Below are 26928 nucleotides of genomic sequence, written 5' to 3'. Positions count from 1 at the left end.
GGCAGAAGAAAAATGATAAAGAAGATACCAGTGGAGGAGAGCGGGAGAGTTACGGTGGAGGGGGAGATTATAAAAGGAGGGGGGGTGCAGAAAGTGGAGGGAAGACTAAGTGAGAGAGTGACAGCAGCAAAGAGAATGACAAAGGTGTAGAAAATAGGGAGAGAGGAGGAGGAAAGGGGTAAACAGAAGGCACAGGCTGGGAAGAGGGGGAGTGGGCTGAGTAGGAGGGAGGAGGAAAGCTCTGCTTCTCCTAATAAAGCGAGTGTATGTGAAAGGAGGTGCTGAAAAACGTCAGACTGAGCAGAGAGCTGTGCTACCACAGAGAGAGAGAGAGAGAGAGAGAGAGGAAGAGAGAGGGTTAGAGAGAAAGAGTGAGAGAGAGGGGGGGGAGACAGAGAGGAGAGAGAGAGGGGCAAAGAATAGAAAGAGCATTGTGTTGCTGCTGAGAAAGAACTCATGTCTGCACAAAGAGGTAGGTGTACTGCTATGACTGGTACACACACACACACGCATGCACACACAAGAGTAGGAAATCCTTCTCAGCCAGTGTGTCCAGCAGTAGGATGTAACAGCAGCCTGAACACTTAATGTTAATAACTATCAGGTGAGTGTGTGTTCTCTTCCAACTGTGTGACTTGCTTTCCCGCGTGCAGCAGCTGTGTAGCAGTGTGAGGCAGGTGTGTGACTTTTCCACGGCATGCGCTCGAGTGTGCGCACGGGCGGCGTGAGCAGGTGCCCGCCTGTGCGTGTCGAACATGTGTGATTCAGTGGCAGCCAGAGGGTCCGTGTGGTTGTGTGGCTTGAAGGTAAACACAGTGGCACACTTACAGAGGCAGGTTTACGGGACTTTATCAGAGTCAGTGCATACGACTAAAGGGTAATTGTGCAATGTTATCGGACTAACTGAACGCGTCCAAATTGGTGTTGGTTAAAGTTTAATTGTCCATTTATCTGATAATGTGACTTCATATGTTTATTGATGGCTCAATAAAGCAATTAGCAGATTACTGGAATCATATTTCATGCTCAGTTTGAAGCAAATTGGACGCTGCTTTTGTTGACAAGTGCACAGAATTAAGAGCAGAAACTGAGCCGAATATCAGTGAGAGTTTGAATTGAATTGAGAAATTAAGCCAAAAGTGTGTTTGCATTTTTACCTTACCTCAGTTGTTACAGTATTACACTTAGTGCCGCATCTGGATTACAAAGGGCGTATTTAATCTTATTGCAAAAAAACTATGCGGAGGTTGGCGATATTCTCAGGAATTTTGCAAGTTACGGTCAATATTTCCACCACAAATGCTTCTTTTTTTATTCATTCGATGGATTAAAGGTAGAAAATCTACCAAAACCAACCTCTGTTGGTATCACTAGAGAAAAGTGTTTATTTGGGTTACTGGACCTTGCAAAGTCAATTTATCATAACAGGGTATCAAGAATGTTTAGACAATTACTAAAAAAAAAAGCCAGAGTTCCTCGTGTTTGCTTACTGATGCCTTATCTATTGTGTTGAGATAAAGTAACCACATGTAGATGAAAGCAAAGCTCAGCACTACAGGGAGAAAATGTGAATTGAAGCCATTTTAAAAAATCCGATTAAGTATTTTTACCAGCATGCTTTGTACAACAAACATAAAATAAAAAAGTGTCACCATTTCCTTCTCTGCTTAAGGTCAGGGTAGTCCCGCTCAGGTTTAAGAACAGACCACTTCCCTGTGGCAAGAGGAGATGCTTCCTCTCTTTTCTCATCACATGACGCTGCCAGAGGTTCCCTCTTTACAGGAAGAATCCACAGCGTTTCACAATATTCCCAACAACAGTATTTATAGAGTTGCTAAGTGAGTAATGTCGCCCCTTTTAACATTTGTGGATGTTGGCACAACATTAAGTAAAACTCGGAGTGAGACGCCGAATAACAACTCAAGGACGCTGCATATTTATGTGTGATGCCTGTGGGAATGATTTGTTGATCCACAGGGAGGAAAGGCACTGCATTTATTTCTGTCAGTGTGTATGCATGTTTGCTACAGGGAAAATAAATCCAATTTGCTCTCAAGTGCATAATTAAGGGCAAAGAGTCCATGGAACAAACACATCATATGCATCATTCTAACGTGCTTTCTGTTGAAATTATTGCGATCTTTTCCACTTTTCAGAAAAAAGGCTGCACTTGCTACATAGTTCTAATGTGTAATTTGTAATTTACAAAAGGATGGAGAGAAAACAGGCTTAGTTACCACATGTACCCTCAGTACTGCGCAATACTTACAGGGAGTTAGGGGTTTGATTCGAGCGTAATGATTTTCAGCTTAAATTTGTATATTATGGATTTTATTTTGATGGTTTTGCATCGTCTGAAGATTGCATTGCTGGGCCACATTGATTATTTTGAATGAGTGTGAGCTGTCTACAAATAACTACAGTATGCACTACATAATTCTCACAATTATGATGTGAAAAATAGATTCAAGTTAATTTTAAGCATAAAAATCCAATTTTAACAATTTACAATTTTAGCTTCTTGACAATTAGTACTTCAACTTTGGACACTTTTTTTTGAGTATTTTTCCGACTTTTTTTTTTTTGTCAATTTGAGTCAATTAAAAGATGTGCACACTCGTTTCATCATGGTGTTACGTAAGCTCTGTTGACCATGATTGTATTTAAAACATCTGTTACCCCACATGTGCTGTTCGTTTGTCCACACACAGGCTTATGAGTTCCTTTAAAGCCAAAACCACCAGAGCTGCACAACAGAATTTAAGACCTGCCTCATGGGCATGCTGTTATCTTGTCTTCCCGTCATTCTGAAACCACAAAGTTGATCCCCAGCTGTGTCACCCATTGACTCACCGCTGAACGCAAGGTAACAAACCGTCTCAGCGTCTGCTGATTCAGAACAGCCTCCTTGTATCTTTATCTCAGGACATTTATGAGACCAAAGTTTCAGATTAGCCTAGGTGGAGACTCTTATGTCATTTTAAAACAAAATAAAAACAGCGACTTAATTGAGCTTCGACATATCATCAGTATAACCGTGAAAATGAAGGCCAAACTGTGTGTCTTGACCTTCATATACAAGTGTGTGTAGGCCTGTGTTTACTTTAATGTGCTGCTCTTTCAAACTTGTAAAAACCTGTTTGAATTTCAGACTTCATTTTTATAAAATGAGGTCATTTCGTCTGGTGCTACCTCTTACTTAACTTTAGTTTAAAACAGGGCTTAACATCACCTTTAGAGTTAAGTTTGGGGATTAAGGAAGGAATTTGGTCAATGGTCAATATGTGGCAAGAACAATGTGTGTCTTAGGCAATAAAAAGGATGTGCGCTGTGAATGTTATTTTATGTGTCAGACTTGTTTTTGTAGGTAAATGATCTAAATGCTGCTCATCTAAACAACACTCCTTTCAACTGCATGCAACAGAAGTTAAAGCTAAACCCTAATCCTCCCGTCTTTATCTTAACCTTCCGTGTCCTGATAACTAAAACTTAGCTGAAGCACATGCACAAAATAGCTGGAAATACATGCATTTATCTCTCTGGGGGGCATGCAGTGAGTGATAGCAGATGTTGTGTTTTCCAAAGCTGTGTTTTTTCCACCGCTCTCCTCATGTCAGAGTCTACACCATCCTGGCCTCACCTTAACGCTACATTTGTGTTTACAGAGGGATCGGAAATGGAAACACTGGTGTTCGTGTGTGTGTATTCGGCAAATCTGTATGCCTGGAAACAAGAGGCTGCATGTATGTGTGTGTGTGTGTGTGTGTGTGTGTGTGTGTGTGTGTGTGTGTGTGTGTGTGTGTGTGTGTGTGTGTGTGTGTGTGTGTGTGTGTGTGTGTGTGTGTGTGCTGAAGTGAGGAAACTCTGGTTTAAATTGCTGAGATTTGGTCTGATTGAAGCAGGCCACAGGCTGGGGGTTAAGCATGACGTTGCGCTCATTAGGGAACGCACAGTGTGAAGAAAACTCCTCACAAGTACAAACGCATAAACTGGTGCGTGTCCTGAAATTTTGTTGACGTTCCAAGAGAGTTCCTCTATGAGCTCATGCACTTAACTTGCCGCTCAGGTAAGCCCTGCTTTCTGTCTCGACATGTGTGCTTGTGACTGTGTCTGTGTCTGCGTAGTCGGCTGCCAACATCATCATCATCACCTGGTGCTCAGTGTAACAATTCCCATCTTTAATCTCTAAGCATAATAAAAAAGGACTTTGATATCAAACTAAATGTTTCCAAGTTGCTAAACACTCAGACTTGACGGTAACCGTAAGACAGGGTGAGGTTCAGATCGGACCATCTTTACAGCTCCACCACTTCCCTCGCAGACTTTGATTTGTACTGTAATAAAAGCAGGGGTTTTGTAATTGGAGTCAGATGTCATTAATGGAGACATTCATTACTGTCAGCGCTGGTTGTTTACTCCACCCGCAGACACATGACAGATGTTCTCATACACTGACAAACATCCATAGTACTGACTATGTAAATCAAGGCATGTGAAGAGGTTGTAAAAGCAGTAAGTGTGTTTGACAAACACATGTGGTTTCATTCTTGCTTTATCACAGCTGCACACCTTTGAGGAAAGGCCCAATAAATTCCATAATCCCACTACAGCAAGATGTTTGGCCTCCTGTGATGCAGCTCAGACAGTAATTAGACTATATAAGCCTTTAATGGTTGACTTTAAGGAACCAACTTCATTATAGAAGCTGTTTGATGTTTTGTGTCGTTTTTGGCATTTTGACACCAGTTTCCCTCCACTGTGAATGAGCCTAATTCATGCCACCATTTAACTCCACTGATTGATTTTATATTGAACCCACAGCTATACATTCATATATATATATATATATATATACATATACTAATGTGTTCATAGCGCTCTGTCCATACTGTAACACACTGTACATACCATACAATTTAAAAAAAAAAAACTTTACTGCAGCTTTTGCACTTCTAGTTAGATGGCAAACTGTATTTTGTTGTCTCATTACCTGTAGAACAATAGTAATATAATCTAAAGCAGTTTGTTGAGAGAAACTAAAAGAAAAAATCCCTTGTCAACCATACATTTAAAATAAATCAATAAATTAGTTCATGTTACTTCTTTAAGAAGAAAGCAAATTATTTGAACAAAGGATTAATAGTTGGAAAAACTTGTTTTGTGTGACAAAACTAGACTCCTCAGCTTTGTCAGTCCTTTTCACAGCATTGCACAATCAGCCAATGCAACTTTTATAGTGTTTCTCACAACAGAGTTTAAGTTTGACTGTTTAAACTGTCGAAGTGGAGAAATGTTTGGGGAACTTAATTTAAAACAGATGACTGAAATGCATTGTTTCAGCAGAGTCACCAAAAAAAACTGGAGGTTAGACTATTTGTTTTGTTAGTCTCTCCGGTTTCATTTTAAATCCAGTTAAGTTGCAGCTGAGCAGTGAACTCAAAATACAATTTTTACATTTCCACTTAAAAGCTTAAGTCTAATGTCACAAGACATTTATTTTTAAATATGTTTGCAGGTCCTTGTGCTCTTATCGAAAGGGCTCCAAATCCTGTGGTCGACCAGATTTGCATTTGAAGCATTCAGAGAGCTGCATTTGGACGTGTCCTTCTCCATCATACTTATATATATTTATGTATATATAGCATTTTTATTACAATATTTTCACATTACTAACAATTTAAACACAGTGTTACTTTTATTGTGACAGGGTTGCATTTTGGGTAATCTTATAAGAGCAATTCAACTTAATGAATCATAAAATTGCTATTCAGTCACACTGAGTTCCACTTCGTGCTGTAAAAATGGACACTATACTGATGTACTGTATGTGAAAAGCAGGACGCTATACTACCTATTACTACAAGGTCATTTACGTAACACAGATTGAATGAAAACATAGTCAGACCTTATCCAGTGGCAAAGTTTTAACGGAAGAAGCACAGCCCTGAACTTTCTACTCTTTGCTTGGGAATGACATTGTCAAACAATTACAGGATACTTTGCAGTGGGTGTGTGAGTGTTGCTGTGAATCTCATAGCTCTCTCCGGAGAGGAAGTTTAGGGAGTGATGAGTTAGAGGAAAGAGTGAAGTTGACAGAAATTCTCTTATGCATTTGAATGTGTTTGATTATGTTCTAACATATGTGTAGCAGGAGGAGGACATTAAATGGAAATGCGAATGGAAATGAACAAATTTGCAGGCAAGTCATGCTTGGGGTTTGTGCACACACACACGCACACAGACACACACACACAAGCTCTATTCTTCTAACACACACAAGAAGAGAAAAGCAAGGGGATTCCAATCTGTCACTGAGATGACATCACAGCCTGCCAGTAATAAAAACTGCTAAACAAGGGAGTCCCCACTTCCCCTCCCTCCTACACATCCCACAGAATGAACAGAGAGAGCAGCGCCGGGGCAAACGACTCTCATTACTGCAGAGAGACACAGAGAGAGAGAGAGTCCCTTTTAAGGGGGTTCACATGCACACAAGTGCGCACCGACACATGCACCAACACGCTGTAGCTGTGTCTCCATAGTGACCAGCTTTACTGCCCCAGCTTGGGGAGGAAATGCCAAACTCCAGAGCTGCTCCAGCAGAAACACACACACAAACACACTCACATACAGTTCCATTCTAATCCTCTGTCCGGCCACGATGGAAAAAAACCTCTCCTCATCTTATCACCACGCTACCTCCCTTCTCTCCTGCCCTTTTTTCCCTCTCCTCTCCCTCCTCTCTCTCAGCCCTTCCTCTCTTTGCTATCTCTGCCTCCCTCCCCCCTGTCAGTGGCAAGTTCATTGAAGTAGACGACAGAGGTAAGTGCACTCTTTCCCTCTCGCTTTACGCGATTTAAGTTTCACTCTCTCCTGTGTTTTCCCACGAAATGCAAAAGGTCAGGTTTTACTACCGCTGCTGCAGGTCCTGCTGGTGCAATAGATCAGGAAAAAAAAGGATGTGAAATGTGAAATGTGCACTGTATTTCACACTTCTGAATTGTGTGTGTACCTTCCCAGCTGTCATGTCACCTACATGGTGTCTGGCAGTTCACTTACCCTGGTATTAATCAAACAATCATGTGTTTGCTTCTGCATGTGCTTTCAGAGGGGTATCTTGTTCAGAGTTTTCCATGTGAATACAAACAGTTTGTTACATGCTTTTTTTGAAGTCCCTTTGTACATTGTGGATAAGTGCAAGTTACCTTAAGGAGCACCTATGGGTGTGCAAGTGTGTGTATGTGTTTCAGATCTCATTTGGAAACTCAGTGAGTTGGTAGGAAGGAATGGGAGTCAGACAGCGTGCTAGCAGACGGAGACACCAGATATAGTCAAGATTAAAATAATGCCTACACAAGGATGTTATTAATTGCTGTTTCCCTACACTGACTCATGGCTATTGTCTTAATAACCTTCCAAGATATAAATGTTATCTTTGTAAGCCAAGCCAAATGTTCCCCTGTTTTGCATCAGTTATTTTTTTTTTCTTATCATTTTCCAAAGTGGAAATCCTGTTTATCTTTCAGCATTAGCTAAATACTTCAGTGGAATTCCCTTTTAAATGTGCTGTGACTGAAATAATAAAACCCCCCGGGAATCAATGGGCAGCCTGGCGTGAGTTCAGACGTACGGAATCAAAAATCCATCTGTAGCCCTTGGTTACAAAACAAAACAATGAAACACTCAGCGTCCAGCAGGCTCGCTCTCTCAAACATACAAACACACATGCTGTGACATCACCCACATCTGGATGCAAGACTGCCTCAACACACACACACTTCCTTCCTATTTCTAATCTGTCCCCATCTTTTTTCTTTCTATCTCCACTACCCCTCTCGCCTTCCTGTCTGTCTGTCTGTCTGTCTTTCCGCCCCCGCTCTCAGAGATGAAAGAGAAGAACCCCTGGCACACACCTGTGACCATCATCATCACTGTGATTGGTGTCATAGCGATTGTTGCCTTGGTGACGGTAGCGGTTTTGCAGAACAGGCCCGTCTCCCAAAAGTACAAGGTATGGAGGAGGAAAGTACTAAAATGTTGTAGCCTTTTGCCTGTGTGGGAGCATTACATCAGGATCGCAGTCCAAAGTCCACAAGCCAAATATGGCTTCTTGTCAATATGACCTCAACCTGTACCACTGGCTTTAGAAATTCACCGCCAAATATGGCTGGGGGATGTTGATAAAGATGTTAAATCACCTCTGGGTTTTGTCACAAATACAGTTTGAGCCTCACAGCCATGATTGATTACACTGTCTAGAGTGCAGTTTTACAACAGGGCTGTCTCCTAGTTTACAAACACATGTTTTTCTGATATAGTTCCTAGAAGGTGGTCGATAGGTTATGCAATCATGACGGCGCACGTTTAGAATGGCAAAACCACAGGGACCTCATCCAGGATTAATGCTACAGAACGCTTTCATTGGAATTCCTGCTTCTGTTTTCCCTCCAGTATGGAATCGTGCTGGACGCTGGCTCATCCCACACGGCTCTTTATATCTATGCGTGGCCTGCAGAGAAGGATAACAACACTGGCAGAGTCGAACAGACGCATTCCTGCAAAGTCAAAGGTACAGTATACGCCACACAAAGTGTCACTTCACTTGCTCTCACATTCGATTGTAACACTAATGCAAACTACTCCGAATATTTAAGTGCATGTGAAGGGCAGTTTTAGCAAATGTGTTAATCTTGAGACACTAAAGCAATTGTTCAACTTTGAAAACATACTGACAGGTGGCTGACACCACTTTAGAAAAGGACGTATTCAATGAGTAGCTGGAAGTTGTGATTCATGAATGGTTTCCTGCTTTGTAAATTACTCATTACAAAGCTTTAAGGTTGGAAATTCCCTTAACTGTTGTGTAACCACATCCAGTATAGCATAGTACAGAATACAATGTAATGGATGTATTAACAGCTTAAAATCTGCAGCAAGTTGTCATTTTTATTGTCTAATTTCCTCAACTTCAAGTTGATGACACATTTTCTCTTCTTTCACTAATCGTTTAGCTGGAAATAGTTGCTGCTCTAAACCTCATCTCCTATAAATAGCAGCAGGAAATCCAAAATCTATTAGATACTCATTAACATTTACAACTTCAGGCTTGTTGGATTACTGTATTGGAAAGCTTTTTGCTAATTATTTACTAACGTTAGGGAGTGCAGATCTGATGTCTGACTGCAAAATTTCACAACACTGAATATGAAGATTGAAAAGGCACTGTGTTTAACCTTCTGTGGTTGTAAATGTTTGGTCTGGATGCTCGGCTGCTCTTTTTCCGTCAGGTAAAGTTTACAAAATGTGAGTGATGATAGAAGGATAGGACACACACCAAACAAATAAATGTTGCAACATGGCAACTGAAAAGTATTCCTAAATATACAGCCAGTTGTCAAATAGCCAAGATGAGAAGGAAACTGGGTCTAATATATATTGATTGATAAAGCTTTTTACTGACAGACAGAAAACATATTGTGCAGACAGTGGTAGAAGGAGAAGGAGGCCATCTTGACCTTCTTAAAGACCTAAGAAGGGATATTTGTTTATTCAAGTTTATCTAAGGACAGAACAAAGACAGGCACACTAATGAATGAGAAAACAAACGGAGACTGATAGGCATCTCACATAATTAGGCACTTTCCTAGCATTAGCTGTGGTGATGGATCAGGAAGATTTTAAAGTTAGGTCAAACTGCTGACCATTTAGTAACACTGCATTCCTCTACAACAACCATGAAGCAAGAGCTTTAGAACAGTTTGACATAAAAATATACGTTTTCTTCTATGAATTCAGGCACTTTGCACTCTTAATTATCTATAGAATAAAAGCTGTGACAGAAATAAGTAAATAAGAGTTTCTCTCCATCTATGCCTTTGCTGTGGTTTCTATGAACTAGAGCCCGACTGATTTTTAGGATTGATAATGACTTTAGGGAATAAAAAAGTCCATCATCAATACATTGGCCAATATTCTTTACATATGTGTATGTTATGTTGAAAAAGATGAATGAAAGGGTAATACTCTACTAATTCTCCAACAATGTCCATCACAAACTAGTTAATAAATTACTGTGAAGACACAGCTTGACTCTGCACCACTGTCTGCTCTACTACATGTGCTACAGACACTCTTGAGAGTATTGTAGCCGATATTAAAGTCGGAGCACATTCTGCTGGACAAAGAATATGATTACATCATTTCTCATTTTCTTCAAGCATCTTTTTCTGTCTTATGTTTAATAAAAACAAGCATACAAAAAGGCTAATGAAAAATCGGCTTTCTATTGTGAATCCTAAGTAGACATTTTGCAAAAAGTTGCTAAATATGGAAGAAAATCCGCAACACTAGTTTCATTTTGTTTATCTCTCTCACAGTGACAACAAGATAAGTTACTGCACTCACCACAAAACAGCTCCAACAGTTTTAAAAGAACAAATTGTTTAATTAAACAACATCTATCGTGTTAATTTGTGAACTTTAAAGGTGCTGATTGGTCTTCGGAGAAATTCAGGCGAGCAATTTTCTCATCCAACTCTCTTGTTTAACAAACCATCTTATTAATCATTAATAAACCATTAGTTACACAACATTGGTTAGGAAGTTATACCTACAGTGCCTGTGCTGTGTGTATGACTGCATGTTTCCATGCAGTCATGCTATACTTTGTACTGGAGCTAACATTAGTCCACCTGTTGTCTGTTAAAAGTACCTCAGATTAAAGAGCAACTTTCTTATGCAACCAGCTGTTCTTCATAAAATAATCATTACAGCATGTGTGACTACAGAGCAGATAATTAACTGGTCTGTCAGCTGCTATTAGCTTCTCCTCTGTGAGTTTATTTTACTGCCTCTTGTCATTTATCAAAGTGCTATCAGTTATTTATTGCTTCCCTTCTTGTAATTTGCAAAGATTTTCAAAATAAAAGCATTTTACAGGCACCAAACAGCAAATTCTTACAGACAATAGAGGCAACTCTCTTTTTGGATATTTTGAAGATAAATTATCACTTTTCTTTATTTTTACCACATATTTAAAACTTTGATGCGCAACATGGGTCAGAAGATACCCAAATTCCATTGAATAAGGGTAATTGTTGACCCATGTTGTGCATCAAAAGGTTAAAGGATTATCAAGGTGATATTCTCTATAGTCCATGTGTTTTCAATACACAGGAAATTACCAAAAATGACAATAACTTGTCTCTGCGTTGCTTTCCAAAGAAAATAGTCTGATATGAACTAAAGCATTACTGTCTTTGGGCTTTTCATTGGATCTGCAAACAGTCAGAACAACATAGAACGACTTTAAACACTTAACTCTTCACAGAGGAGATACACGTTGTTGGATCTTCACAGTTTCAGCATTAAGCATTTGCAGGTACATAAAGCATGCTCACAATAAGAGATCACCTCCGTAGCGCCTTCATCAGGTTTTCTTCTCTAGCTCCAGAATGTACAGATGACCTTCAATTCCCAAGACAGCTAGCCTTAAAAGAAGGCTCTTATTATGTTTTATGACTGCTAAATTTAGGATGAATGACTTTACCCTTCTCTTGACATTTTGCTCTCCTCATAGGTAAAGGCATCTCCAGCTATGCATCCCAGCCCTGGAAGGCGGGGGAGTCTCTGACACTGTGCATGCAGGAGGCCGAGCAGAAGGTCCCCAATAAAAGACACCATGAAACCCCTCTCTATCTGGGAGCTACTGCAGGGATGAGACTACTGAAGTACGGTGCACACATAATAGAGCGTAAAACCTGCATACATGAAAGAAAAACAAATGCCTTTTCATGCTGTTCTGATCTTATCCCAAGCCTGAACTCCGTAATTATGTTTGCACTGGCAGCCAAAGTGTTGTTATCTGTAGCCTTTTCCATTCGCAAATTTTCTGAGTTATCTCCACGCGAACACTACTGCCAAACTAGAGAATATGTTATTGTCAAATCCATTATGATACAGTCTATTTATTATTTATGCAGCTGCTGTATTGATTTGAATAATGGATGTGGCTGCTTCTAATATATTTGTGCTCTGTGCAGTATGGAGAACAGCTCGGCGTCTGATAAGGTGTTTCAGGCCGTGGAGAAAGCCCTGCAGAAGTTCCCCTTTTCCTATCAGGGAGCGAGAATCCTCAGCGGGCAGGAGGAGGGCGCCTTCGGCTGGGTCACAGTCAACTACTTGGATGATCGCCTCATGCAGGTCTGTACGTGTCGATCTACATACAGGTCCATGCACATTGGTCCACTTTGAGATGGTGTTTTTGTCTGTATGTCAGTTAGTGTGCTCCTGCTGTGTGCTGACGTCAATGCGCTTTTTGTCTCCATCGCAGGGCTTAGAAACCACAGGCGCTCTTGACCTTGGCGGGGCCTCCACTCAAATTAGCTTTGTGTCTGATAATTATGACGGATCGGAGTCACCCAGCAACTCTGTAACTTTCCGCCTCTACGGAAATGATTATAACCTGTACACTCACAGCTTCCTGTGTTACGGGAAAGACCAAGTACTGAGATTGGCACTGGCACAGCAGACTCAGGTAAACTTCCGCTTTAAGTTTCTCCGCTGCATTAATGGACTGTTCAAATCTAACACAATCTGAAAGGATTGCAGACTTAATAAGCTTTGAAAGACATGATGTGCTGAGATATGCAATGACACTTTAAATTTAATGAGCTTCCTCGACGTGTCTCCGTTACACCTCTCCATCTCCCTCTCTCTCCTAGTCAGGTCCAAGAACAATATTAGATCCTTGTTTCCACCCGGGCTACACGGAGATAAAGAACTACTCCGTCCTCTATGATAGCCCCTGTGTGTCAGGCAGGAAACCCCAGGGAGCTCCTGAAAACTTCACTCTCAGAGGGAACGGAAGCTTTGGACAATGCCAGGAAATTGTCAAAAGTGTCTTCAATTTTACGTCCTGCAAATACAGCCAATGCTCTTTCAATGGAGTCTTCCAGCCACTTTTGCAGGGACCATTTGGGGTAAGGTGACACTGTTGTCACGGTTTATTTATCAGCATTTAATTTACTGCCTGTGAGATACTTGTGTTATGTAGACAGCACAATTGTGTTGTTGAGATCTGTGCATTGAGTAATCAACATAGCAGTTACACGACATACAGATCTTTAATAGTGATGGTTTACCAATCAGCTTCTGGTTTGGATGAGAGTTGTGTTTCTAATCAACAATGGACTGAGTAAGAAATCTTTCTCTTTCACCTAAATGCTCATGATCTGCATCCAAACATGAACCCCGTTAAAATTATTTTTGCTTAAAGGGCCAATCCAGCCAAATCACAAAAAAAAAACACTGAAAATTTGTTCACATGGTGACGTCTGGATAATTAATGCTACTGGAAAGTTAAAGAAGAATTCTGATTTCTCCTTAATGTTGCTCTTGTGGCACAATAGCCATTGCTGATGGTTAACATCTGTATTTACTTTCAGCCAGTTACACAAGCAAGTGTTTAAAATTATTTGGTTTTCTGAGGAAAGTTGCCGTGAAGTAATAGTAAACCGCTCTGCTGAACGCCACTGATAAGATTCCCTGAATCTCATCAGTGGAGGTGAAGAGTGAAAGCTGCATGACTTTTAGAGATACAATGGTTACATTTATCTGATATGTGCCCGGTATAAATAAACTGGAATTCTCCTTAAACCATCTAGAAACAGTGTCCTAATTAAACCAAGTAAACCAGAGCTCACTGTGCGAACAATTTTTCTTCAAAGATATGCTTCAGTAAAAATTACTGTAGTATATATGAATAGAATAGAATATTCGATTGTCAGTTTCTCTATATATCCAGGGGGAGGCGTCAAAATACAGTGTAAATAAAATAAAATTTAAAAAAATTAAATATAGTGACGCCCAGATAGCTCAACTGTGAGCAGGCGACCAATGAACAGGTGTTATCGTCCCCGATGCAGCGGCCCCCATTCTTCTCCCTACTTTCCTGTCTGTCTCTCTACTAACCTGTCCAACAAAGTAAAAAAAAAAACTTAATAATTAAAATAAAATATATAGAAGTCACCCAATGTACACTGGCGGTAGTGCAATACAGTGACAGCTTGCTGAGGTGATGGCAGTGTAATATAGTAGCAGCTTGTTGAGTTGTGCAAATGGTCCAGTCAGTGAAGACAGATTGTGATATAATGAGAGTGAATGTTTGAGTCTTTATGTGCAAAAACAGCTGAGGTAGAGTCATTGTGTAAATGGGTGTGTTACGGTCCAGAGGCAGAGGGCAGAGTTCAGCATCCTGCCAGCATCCTGCCAGCATCCTGCCAGCATCCTGCCAGCCTGGTGGATGAAGCTCTTCAGCATTCTGAAAAACGAGGGACTACTGATGAATTAATAAATAAATGCAACTAAAACTAGTGTTTTGGCTTGTATTTATATCAATTCAAGTAGAATGGAAACTATTATTGGTTGGTTCCAGTGTCTTCAGTATGAAGATTTTACTTTTCTTTACTATAACCTACAAAAAACTTACTATCTTTGGGTCTGGACTTTAAAATAAGACGTTAAGGCGTTATATTTGGCTGTGGTAATTACTAATAAGATAAGATAAAACTTTGCCAGATATTGCTAAAAAAAGAGAGAGTAAAAAAACAATAATGTATAAGTATGATACATTGATGAAATAAAATAAGCTGTAATAATTTTGATAGCATTAATACTACGTTAAAATCAGACCAGAACAGAAAGCAAATGCTGGGTAACATTTTTCACCATTTAAGAAAAAACAATAAATTGAATAACTGAGGAAAATAACAGATTGATCAATAATTTATACAACTACAAGTTTTGTTTTTGTAATTTGCCCAAACTAATTTTATACCCTGGCTTCATAGCTATGTGCAAACCAAACCCTAACAATGTCTGAGTCAGTGAGGGCAGCCAGATGCGTCAAACAATTACAATGATGTATTTATAAACCAATTACTTCATTTGCTAAAGATATCGGGGCAAGTTAATTTCCTCCTGCCTCATCCTTTTCCTCTCCTTTCTTTCTCACTGCAGGCTTTCTCAGCTTACTACTTCGTGATGAACTTCCTCAATCTGACCGATACATCCATCCCTCTGGACACTGTGAAGGACAAGCTAGCACGCTACTGCGCTACGCCTTGGGATGAGGTCAGGCATATTTAGGAATTGGTTCCACACACAAAAAAAATTATGTTCTGCCACATTCATCCACTTCTGTGTCTTATCTATGTCCTCCAGCCAGCCTTATACTGTACACTGATGATATCGCTGTGTTTGAACTGCTTGAACAGATAAAGCTGCATACGGGTGTAAAATTAAGCTATCTGGCGGAGTACTGCTTCTCTGGCACATACATCCTCACCCTGTTGACTGAAGGATACAACTTCACGTCAGAGAGCTACTCCAACATAAAATTCATCAAGAAGGTCAGTAGATCATACGCTACTTTGTTCCTGCTTCACACACCCCAGATGCTTCATGATTTAAGCTCATTTCCTGTTGACCATTGACCCGTGAGTTTAAGTGTGTCCTTGAACCTTTGCGTTTTAAGAGAGGACATATTTAAAAACTGAGTGCTTCTGAATGATCCTCATCGACTGAAATGAGCTAGATTTTAGGATTACAATCAGATTTTAGGTACCCAGGAGAGAGCCAAAGGGTGACGATGGTGGTGAGGTGACTCAGTATTCTATATTTCACTTTTAATAAGTGTTTTAAGCGGCATCAAAGGTGAGAGAACCCAACTAGAATTACCCATCACTTAAGATAAGCCTTCATTTATGCCACAGTGTGAAAATGTGCAGTGTGACAGCAGCAAAGATAGTGCAAACATTTCAGGAATGTAGTACAAAAATAAACGGAAACTAAATATAGATATAGCACAGATTTTTTTGATGGATATAAATACTGAGAGAGTTCTAATACTCCACAGATTATCATCTATACTGCACAAATTGGACGCAAGTAGAAAAATAGTGATATAGCATATATATTGTTGTATACATAGAAAAAAAGATATGGCACGGAGTTTTTTTAAAGTACAAAATATTCAAAATAAATAGTCAATAAACAAAGTATTCATATAAAGCACTGACTCAGGTTAAACATTCACAGCAGTCTTGCGAGATGACACCAATTCCAATATATTCAATACACAAATCTCCAGTTCAGTCACAGAAACTTATGTCAAAGAATCACAGTAAATGGTAAAGCGTCTAAAACAGACCGAAAAGGCCCAAAAATCAAAGCAGGAATGGGTTCTCACAGCAGAATCCATTCTTATTTGGAACTAAACCTCCCAAACTAAACCCCGAAAAGCAAATCATCCTTCCCCGCTTAAAAATGAACAAGAAGCACAAAAACCCTCAAAACATTAGAATTTATGGCATTTATCATGTCTGAATTGATGTAACAAGTAAGTAGTTTGTCAAGTTCTGCTTATCTGAACAAAAACTCATAGAAAAACTTCTGGTTAGCCTTGAAAGCAAAACAAAATATGATACACTACACGGAGTCCTGCTTTCATCACCCTTCAAAGAGGTATTAGCCAGCTCCAAAAGAAAATCAGCAGTTCAAAAATAGTCTTCATTCACTCACACATTATTGGCATGACTTTTAATGGCCAGAAGTAAATGGAAAATTTCATAGATTTCTGTCAGGTAACAGTGATCTATTGGCTTTACTACACACAGGTCAATCATGCTTCAGCTAATATTATGTGCAGTCACTCACCAAACATCCATTCTGAGCATGAAAAACACCAGAATGTTACAGACTTAATCAAGACGCAAATTGAAATTAGAAAAGCCTTTCTCGTATCAATTGTAGCTCATATTCTACACCTCAGATGAATATTTAGCAATTCTATCAGTATGCGCATGCACATATGGTCATAGAGCTACCATGCAAGCGCTAGCCTCACCATTAGGGTTTCCTATTTTGCATAAGAACATTGCAACATGGTAACTGGAGGATTAAACTGTGTAATTAATGTAGAGCAATGAAATATTGATGATCTCATTCTACCTATGCTGCTCTGGATGCAAATCATACCCTATTAGTTAACCTCTTCAGCTTCCAAAGAGCAAGAGATAATTGAATTTAACTATTGTAAAAGCCTGCAAAATATGTTGTTTTAGCATCAACATTTTCATGTGTACAGACCCAATGGTCACATTGGAGGAAGTGCAAGGTGAAGTAAGGTAAATGAACTCAAACACATCATGCTACAACTTGTTTTTTGCTGCTTGATAGAAAAAACATAGCTCTTATGGTTCTCATTTTCCGTGACTAATGTGCGAGAGAGGCGTGTATGACATGGTTCACCCGGATTTAACGCTCCTTGGATACACTGACTTTTTCTAACTGAATCATAAGACACAAAGTTTGTTGCAACATCAGAAATATTTAGGCTGCAGAAAGATTGATATCAACCAAAAGCAGGAACTCAGTCAGCAGTGTCATGCAATGACACAACAAAAGGTACCACAACCAATTCATTTGACCATTTAAATCAGCAGCACAGAGCTCCGAGTGCAAAGTCAGATCTGAATGTTATCCAAAGCAATAAACAATCCTGGATGCCTTTGCAAGTGTTACACCCTTTGAGAAAGCTTCCAAATTACTTTTTCCCTGAATTAGTGCATCAACTTAGAAAAAAAGGACTAAAAAAACATGTCATTCTTGAACAAGCAATTCTTTGGAAACAGGGTTGTTCAAGCTAAATTCCTGTAGGCTATTTTTTCATCTTGCAGAAAAAAAAAAAAGGTTGCAATGTGTTTTCAATTATTGTGCACTCTTTTTTGTGTTTTGTAGAGAGAAACCAATATCTAATCTATAGAGGATTTAAGTTAATGCCTCTGCAGTAAATCAGGTGCTGCCATTTCCCTTTAAATAACACGGGAATAGTGATTGGAACATCTTCATTTTCATGCAGAATCAACTTAAAAATATACGTTTGTGCTACCAATTATTTATTGTAGAGGAAAATTTGATTCCCTTACTGCAGTGCAGCTTGTTGGTTGAACATTATTTTATTAGAAGTTGTCATAACTTAAAGAGATTGAGCCAAACAGTGTCAAATCATATTTTTTAAGAGAAATTAAGAATGTGGCTACTAGTCTTCCATGAAGCCAATAGAACAACATATTACGATGACACCTAATACATTAGCCAGAGCTAGAGGGACTTTAGTTGCAGTCACAGAGGGACACAAATCACATCACCACGGGAAAAAAAATGGCCAAACCCAATCGCGACCACATAACAAGATTACATAAATTTCATTACTTTGACCATCACAGCTAAATAGCATTATGTAGGTGTCAAACTACAACCAAACAACAGGAAAGTAGCTCATCTGTAACATAAATTGGTTCTCAGTCTCTGTGACTATCAGCAGCTGCACATCAGCAACAAGCATAGGGAGGCAATGGATGAAAACATGATGTCAACAACAAAGCAGCACAGAGAAAGCAGCCATAACATCACCAGAAACAGACAAGAAGCGGCCGCTTACCTTGGGGTCAGGTGTCATTGCCAGAGGAAATATCAGTGAATCCCACTCTAATTAAAGTATCAGCAGACAAACAATGTGAAGCAGCTGCTGCCCTGATATCAGATACAAGCGCTGTTATGACAACTGGGTGACCGCAGAGGCTCGTAACTGGAACAGCAACGTGATAAAATCTTCCAAAAACTGAAAGAGTGACTTGTGAAAAGTTAACTGCAGTAGTAAACACAGAGATAAGCATCCAGTCAAAATGGCCGCCAGGTGGTCAGGTGGTACAAATAAGCCCAGACGGAGGATCACAGGTGGTGTCAGTTTGACAAACATCATAAATCAAGCTCTGATTGGTCAAACAAAATATTCAAAATATTACAAATGACAAATTTAAACAGTGAACAATAAATGTACTAATTCTTTAGCTTGATTTTAAAAGTAAATTGAGTTTATTTAAACAAAATAACATAAACCACACAAAATACGCTAAATTTCATTTCATTTCATTTCATTTCATTTATTCTTTTCCATGGTAATGCGTAAAAAAAACAACAACAAATGGATACAATTTATAAAGCACAAAATACGCACATCCCATGTACAAGAACAGGAGTAGGATGAAGAATAAGTCTTTTTAACTCCTACCCCAGTCTTTTTTCCAAACTCAAACAGAAAACAACCACAACAAAAAACATCAGATGGCCAGAATCAATCTACAGATCAATCACATCATTGTTATTGCTCCTTTGCGTAAATGTTAAATATTTTTTCTTTAAACTTACATTTAAAGTGCAAAATGTTTGAGCATTGCTTCACTTCTTTTTCCAAGGAATTCCATTTTTCCACACCCGCGACAGATACACACATTCCTTTAAGAGTCGTTCTTGCAGAATTATATTTAAAGTCAAGATTTCTTCTACTTGTTGTTCTACTTGTAAATCACACACTACTACTAGTTCAAATTTTAATCACAAAATTAATCTGACCTCTTTTTATGTTTTTGATATGCTGTTGTGTTTTATAGCATGGTGAGAAAAGCTAAAGCATTACTGAGAACATAAATACTTCCTCCAGCTGATTCAAGAGTTCCAGTAAGCCATGATAGCGTGACAGTGAGCCAGCACGACTCCTTACATCACTCTATATCTACATGAATCAGCTACATGGAATTCAGCTGTCATTTGTTTTATGGCTTATACATGTGCTTTTTATGGTGTGACACGCCAAAGTGCCTTCCATGAGAAAGAATTATTGTCAGCGTGTGTTCTAGATTAGATTATTTTCTGGTTTTATGTTCGGGTTAGATAGGGTGAAGATAGAGTGAAACATGTATTTTTGAGATTTCTCATAGGGGGACCAATAAGTCTGTGGTTAAAGTGTTTGATGCATAAGAAACAGACATGTCATGTCCCAATCCTAGTGGTACAAAAGTAGTTACACTGGGGACATTTTGTCACAGAGGAGCACCACGTTTACATGTCAAATCTGCAATTTATTTGCTTTGTAAATGAACATTTGCAATATAAATCTCCTACTTATATCCTGAAAAAAAAATCTGATTTAATTGTTTATATTGTTCTGCACAATGGGTAGTGAGAACCAAAAATGCAACATGATTGAATAATTTGCAAGTAAATTAGCGCTGGGTGTTCATATTTGCAATTACTATAGGCAGAGTTGGTTAAATTTTTCTGCCAAATGAGTTTGAAATATTCCAGCATAAAATGTGAAAATCCTCCACTTGAATTCCTGTTGAGCAAACAAATCAGAACATGTGCAAGTGTGCCTCCTATATTAATTAATCCAAATCCAATTAATCCAAATATTTCTGTCAATAGTTGTAGATGTTATGAACATGCCAAAATCAAGGCCACATGTGTAATGTTTATATGGAATTAAGAGCAAATATTACTTAAATTAGTGTACAGGGAGTTTTTTTTTTTTTTTTTTGGAATGCGGTGTGAGTAAAAGCACCCTTAAATATGTAGAAGTGCAGACAGGTGTTGACTGAAAGTAAGGGAAGGTGTTTCACTATGAGCTGCCACATCACGGTGATTCACTCTAAATTCTGTTGCAGTGATAGCTTTCCTTCCTCTTGTGTTTATTTCCAGATAAAAGGCAGCGATGCGGGCTGGACTTTGGGTTACATGTTGAATCTGACTAACATGATCCCAGCCGAGGCCCCTGATAAGCCCCCTCTGCCCCACGCCGGCTACGTCTCCATAGTGACCATCATCGCCCTCCTGCTCGTCGTCCTCTTCATCCTCAGCCTGCGCCCCCTCTGGCCCCGCTGCTCCAAACAGCCACACATCATATAAACACACACTGACATACTGTATGTATGAGTGAGGGAAGGAAGGAACATCTGAGAAGGTTTGTCAGCGTGTACGTGTCAGTACGTGTGGGCTGTTTTACCAATTTGTGGGAAGGTCAAAGGTCAGCGCATGCTGCTCAACACAGTCCTGCAGATCACATGGATCCAAGGACTTTTCAGAAGGACAAAGGCTTTCTCCCAATGGAGAGTGCATCTCTGGTTGAAGGACATTTTAAGCATTTGAGTGTGTGTGTGTGTGTGTGTGTGTGTGTGTGTGTGTGTGTGTGTGTGTGTGTGTGTGTGTGTGTGTGTGTGAACATGTGAAAATGAATGCATGCCTGAATGCCAGTGTGAACCCACATCAGTCTGCATGTATGTGTCTTGAATTATGATGTGAATATATTACTGTAAAAATAAAATAACCCAAGTTTATATAAAATGTCCGATTCGCTTGTCACTTGTAAAAACATGATATATTATACTACATACATATTTAATGTTTATTGTTGCATGATTTATTTACATTTTATCCAGAATTGGATTTCATAAAAAAAAAAAACACCATTGCAAAGTCCTGCTTTTCATTAAAACCCATAAACCATCAAAATGACAATGATCTGTGGAAAATAAGTTATATCATTTTGATTCCTGTGATTTGAACCTTTTACAGCTGTTGTGTAAGATGTAAAAATGAAGAACACTCGATGACATAAAACAGGCATTGCTAACTGCACATTGAGTTCAGAAGAGCTGTAAACTGTGACAAAACAATGTCATGCAAAACTGCTTCTTTCCACAGCCTGACCCACAGTTGTAACAATGATATATTCTTGTAGCTTCATTACGTTTTTCAGAATCACTCCCTCTAAAGCAGCATGAGAGTTAAAATCCCCAGTAACAGCTTCATTTAAATCTACCTGTAACATGAAAGTGCTTCCATCTAGTGGCTAAAAGTGTACATTGCAGTGTTGTTAAAATATTTCCGAATGCCAGTCGGAGCTGAAAACTAATCAGCAACTATAAGCAACAAGGAAGAAAAAATGTTTACTCATTGCCATCACTTAATCTGCTTCTTGGAATCCTTGCAAATGAGGTACAGCAGGCCAACAGATGGCACACCGGATTCTCCTGCTACTGTACAGCTTTGCTATATCCAAAGAGGTACATTTCCTATGCAAATACCACCATAGATTATATAATGTACTAAGAGCGGGTGTGAAATCCTCTAAAACAAACTGTGCCGCCTTACGGCATCAAGACTTTGGCAGGAAGTGGAAACTCGCAAGGTTTCCCTCCGTTTTGGGGGGGCCCAACCCTTCCTCTGTGTCAGATCTGTATCTGCAGGGAATGGAACAACAGGGGAGAAAACAATGCCATGCTGATAATCTCTGGGTGGTTCCTGCTTTAAACCACTAATGCAATGTTGGTGTTGGCACTGGTAGAGAGCAATCACTCTCTAAAGAGCTTTCAAGAGAACACTGGGGCTGTTTATACTCTCATATACGCACCTTAAGGTCAAAGCTGGTGTGTCATGAGCAGCCATGTATCCTGCAAAAGTTCACATAGCAGTCCCTTAAAAAAGACACCACAATCCCCCACACAATCGGTCATCTCAGTTTTCCATTAACAGCAGATCCTGATGCTGGGGTGTAAGGCGCTGGTGTATGGTTTTGCCGCAGGGACGCCGCCTGTTCCGACACAGAAGGAATGGTTGGCAGGTGATCCGTCAAGTCATCTGCAGGGTCGCTCAGGTGATCCTGGTTGATGATGTTGGTGGTCTCAGAGTCCAGCTCCCGAACTTTTTCTTGGTAGAACCTCTGCCTGAAGCGTCTTATCTGGGGGAGCTCGTAGCACGTCTCCATCACCACCAGGACGCACACCAAGCCCACCAGCAAGTAGACTGGGAAAGCAAACACAAAGACACCCACAATGTGAGCATGAGGAAATAAAAACCAGCACAGGGTGACTAGTAAGATTAAATCAAGGCTTGGTCTACAAATAAAAGGGTGTAACAGGTAGCAGTCTTTGCTTAGCTTAGTCTTCTCAATAAGTGAAGCCAGAACAGCAAACGGTGAAAATGAAAATGTGTTTTAAATCCAGTTAAAGGATATTTTCCTCTTTAAATTCCTTTAAAGTGGCTGTAATCAGTATTTTTATATTAACAATCTATCAAATGTCAGTGTGTCGGCGTCCTCGTAATGGTGAGCTTACAGAGAATTACACCTGAATCCGCAGCTCCGCTTGGATTAATGGGATTTATAGCAAGTGTCAGCTCAGCATTTATTTGTCCGCCTGTTTTTGCTCATTCTCGGACCCAACAGGAAGACATTTTTAGCTATAAAACCCATCGAAAAACAGACACAGCTCACAAGCAGCTGGTGAACATGCAGCCAATGACACACATATTTTTTTCTTTTCAGTTGTTGATAACAGAGCTAGGAGGGAGTGGATGTTGAACCTGCATTTGCCATCTGGCCAGAGCCAACTTCCATCATAAGTGCTGGATGTGTAAATGAGCGTCTTTGCAAACACACATGCTTGAGTATATGACCTGATAGCTGCAAAATTAGAATGTGGTTTAGAGTGTTAGCATGCTAACATGCTAATTTAAAAGATTATAAAGATTATACGTGGTGAATAATGGTCTGATAGTGTTGTCACTGTGACTATGTTAGCCTGCTGTTTAACCACCAGTGACACCAATGGGCATGCAACTAACTGCTGCTGCCTTTAGCTGGTTGTTTATTTAAACCCTAAACACTAATTTCTGTGTATTAAACTTACATTATCAGAAGTCTTTTCATTGACAACAATCCCTTCCTGTCTTTATATGACCTGTATGTAACTCTGCACAGTTGTTTCTTCTAGACTGTATCTGTGGAGTTACCATCTTTATCTATACCCACCCCTCCCTACTGCTGAAGCTCTAGCACACCAGCTCACCTTCATCTTTCTTTGAAATCTGTAAAATTATTCTACACCGCACAATGCCAAGTTATGACACTGGAGTAATTCAGCCATGTATGTTTGAAACAGAAACCGCTTCTGAAGAAGATTAATGATACTGAAAGCTACATCATAAAAGTTGACAGAACTGGTTTCGTGAGTTTGTTACATATAAACTCAAGAAATCGGAATATGTGTTTTTGACAGGGTCATTGGATGGATGAAGGCATGAACAATGAAGGCATGGTACACTGTCTGGTCCACAAAAAAAAAAAAAGTCGTCACCTGGATTTAACTAAGCAAATAGTCAAGAGCCTTCCAGTGGATAATATGCTGCAGTGATGAATACGTTTTAGCTGCAACAACTTATTTAACTCTAGCTGATGCAGTGAGGAGCTTCTCATTTCTTAAACAACCGTGTTCCAAAGTAACGGGCCCATCAGGGTAAGAAGAGAGGCAGATGAAGCGATGCACTCATCATGCCTAGTGCCAACAAGCCAGTGAGGGTTATGATCTGGAGTTGGTAAGGTTCAGCAACATTCTGTTCCCAAAAAATGAGGTCAGCTGACTACCTGAATATACTGAATGACCAGGTCTTTTCATCAGTTTTTCTTCCCTGATGGCATGGGCATGTTCCAACATGACAATGCCAGGTTTTATGGGGCTCACATTGAAATTGAGTGGTTCAGGGAGCATGAGACATCATTTTCACACATGGATTGACTTCCAGTGTCCAGACCAGAGTCCAGACCTCAGCAGCATTGAGAATCTTCAGAGACGTGCTGGAGAAGACGTTACGCAGCGGTCCGACTCTCCCACCATCAGTATAAGATCTTGGTGAAAAATTAATGCATTTCTGGACAGAAATAAATGCTTTGACATAGTAGAAGCTTATTGAAACAACGCCACAGCAAATGAGTGCCATATTCAAAGCTAACGCCAGTCCAGCAAAATATTAGAGTGTGTGATTTTCTTTGGCTGGACAGTATATGTTGGGTATTTTGCTCATGATTTGGCATTGACCATATAAGAATCACCATATGAACATGTTAACAAAGCACAATAAAAAACTTGGATTTTCGTCCCAGAGGGAGTGTAATATTCAGCCAGCCACTCACCTGTAATGGCCAGTCTGTACAGCTGTGGGTGTGGGTTGGCCTCTTTACTATGAGTTTCTCCAGGGACATAATCTCCGAGGCCAATGGTGGTCAGAGAGATGAAGCAGAAATACAGCGACTCTAGAAAGTTCCAGTCTGACTCCAGGGTGACAAAGATCCACGCAGGAACAATGAAGAGCAGCAGGGTCAGGAGGACGGCGAGGCAGGTGGCGTGAATGGCAGCTAGTTTCGACCTGTCCACAGCCCATCGCCGGTGGAAGTAGGACACCGGACGGCGAGACACCAGGACCATGAGCCTCTGCACCACAGCAGAGAGGAAGAAGAGGGTGACTGGGATGCCGAAGAGGGTGTAGAAGATGCAGAAGGCCTTCCCTGCATCGGAGAGTGGAACAGTGTGGCCATAGCCTGAAAACACAGCAAAACGTAGAGCACCGTGTTAAGTACAGAGATATAATCAGAGGGATTTTTCTCCAGGAACACTTGTGAAAAACAATAATTAGAAAGAAGGAAGGGAAGACAGAGACTCCATCAAAAGCAACATGTCTTTTTATGGAAAACAAATCTGACCCAAGACTTAGAGCTGAACATAAATTATAGGATGTTTAACTGAATGAATTACTGATTTTTGTAAAAAAAAAAAATTAACATTTTGTTTAAGTTAACTTTGCAAACTTTTGTATGTTTAGGGGCAGAATGTTCTAGGAAGGAAGTAGCTTCTTTTAGCAGAACTAATGTGTGTTTATGTGCTATGAAGCTTTCGCAGCACAAGTTGTCATTAAAACCCACAACAGCTCCTAAAATACATCTCCAAACTTCCTACTGAATAGCAGGAAATGCAAGGTGTTTTGCTTATAGTTATTTCATTTAAATGTTTGACCTTTCCAGTGCAAAATGATGCATGTGCAAAGCTGGAGAGCTGTTATTCTTTATTAATATGCTGATGAGGTAAAGTTTCTGTGTTCTATCCTTAAACTAGAGTTACAGACGTAAACACATCTATCACTAGAAAGACAATAATGGTGGAAGATTCAACTTAAACAAGCGTGGTAGTTGAATTTGAAACCTTTGGGATATTTTTGTGTATCTTAGATGTCTGGGGGGGATCTTAAACTATAAAGGTATTTGTTACAGGGAAGGAAAGTTTTTATGAAGTGTGGAAAAGCAAAAAAAAAAGTGGAATCTACACAGATTATTACAGACATTTTGCCATTAAAACCACACTTGGTGGATTTATTTTTGAAGACTTGTCTTACCTGTAGTGGTCAGCACGGTGCTGGTGAAGAACAAGGAGGACACAAAGTCCCAGTTGTGTCTGGTGTCGTTCCCCAGGAGGGACACTCCATAGTTATTGGCCTCCAATGCGCGGGCCAGCAGCTCCTCCAGACGCGCGTCGGACACGCAGGGGCTTTCCGTCAGGAAGTCCTGCCGGGCTTCTTTCAGCTCCTTCCGAAGCTCGTGTTCGTAGGGCAGCTCGATGGCGGAGAAAATACCGGCACCGATAATCAAGTAAAGAATGTAACAGACAACCAGCAGGGCGAAATTCAGCCCTGACCGGTGCGTCTCCACGAAGCGAGCGCACCAGCCTCCTCCTGGGCAGCCGCGCACCATCACACAGGTGGATTAATTCAACAAATACACTCAGTTTCGTCCAGAAAACTTGTTTTTATGTAATAACCTAAGCTGTGTCCTCTCTAGCCAGTTGATGAACTCGTCTTCCTCATTCCTCTGATCAGAGGAAGCGGGTAGAGGTGACGTCGCTCTCTCACCTCACCAGGTGTGTTGGTTGAGTGTTTTTTCTACCTGCACTTCCTTCTAGAACCGGTTCAACAGGTTTTTGTGCTTTCAGTCAGAAAAATAATTTGAGAGTACAAATTATTTTTTCCTCCCCTGAGCATGGGTGGAGTTTCTTTGGAGATCCAGATTTTTAACTACACAACCTCACTTGGATTTTGCGTTTTTAAACAGAACAATAGAACAAGAACACAACAATAAAAAAAAACGAAACAAATTTCATTTTTAAGGAATATTTGCTGCAATGAATTCCTTTTGTCTGCTGTGGAGCA

General features: G+C 40.0%; 2 protein-coding genes across 5 annotated transcripts; one reads left to right on the top strand and one right to left on the bottom strand.

Moving 5' to 3' along the window:
* Positions 1-266: 266 nt before the first annotated feature.
* On the top strand, positions 267-21240 carry entpd1 (ectonucleoside triphosphate diphosphohydrolase 1). 4 transcript variants are annotated; one of them, XM_051939291.1, is made up of 11 exons: positions 267-472; positions 2712-2866; positions 7884-8011; positions 8452-8569; positions 11579-11729; positions 12042-12201; positions 12332-12535; positions 12723-12980; positions 15019-15132; positions 15276-15410; positions 20599-21240. In XM_051939291.1, the coding sequence occupies exons 3-11, from the start codon at positions 7886-7888 to the stop codon at positions 20803-20805; spliced, it is 1473 nt and encodes a 490-aa protein (XP_051795251.1). In that variant the 5' UTR covers positions 267-472; positions 2712-2866; positions 7884-7885; the 3' UTR covers positions 20806-21240. The 4 variants fall into 4 exon arrangements, with proteins under 4 accessions (XP_051795251.1, XP_051795250.1, XP_051795252.1 ...); XM_051939290.1 differs by lacking the exon at positions 2712-2866 and having other exon boundaries at positions 268-472; XM_051939292.1 differs by lacking the exons at positions 267-472; positions 2712-2866 and adding an exon at positions 484-604.
* Positions 21241-21281: 41 nt separating this feature from the next.
* Positions 21282-26625, bottom strand: LOC110969088 (potassium channel subfamily K member 1-like). The gene is made up of 3 exons (XM_022219120.2): positions 26119-26625; positions 24866-25270; positions 21282-22701 (listed from the first exon to the last, which is right to left on the bottom strand). Exons 1-3 carry the CDS (start codon positions 26471-26473, stop codon positions 22409-22411), a joined length of 1053 nt encoding a protein of 350 aa, XP_022074812.1. The 5' UTR covers positions 26474-26625; the 3' UTR covers positions 21282-22408.
* Between the last annotated feature and the right edge of the window lie 303 nt (positions 26626-26928).

Source organism: Acanthochromis polyacanthus, chromosome 19, assembly GCF_021347895.1.
Source record: "Acanthochromis polyacanthus isolate Apoly-LR-REF ecotype Palm Island chromosome 19, KAUST_Apoly_ChrSc, whole genome shotgun sequence".
NCBI classification, from domain to species: domain Eukaryota; kingdom Metazoa; phylum Chordata; class Actinopteri; family Pomacentridae; genus Acanthochromis; species Acanthochromis polyacanthus.
The sequence above is the reverse complement of the archived record's forward strand: the minus strand, read 5'-3'. Positions and strand labels throughout refer to the sequence as shown.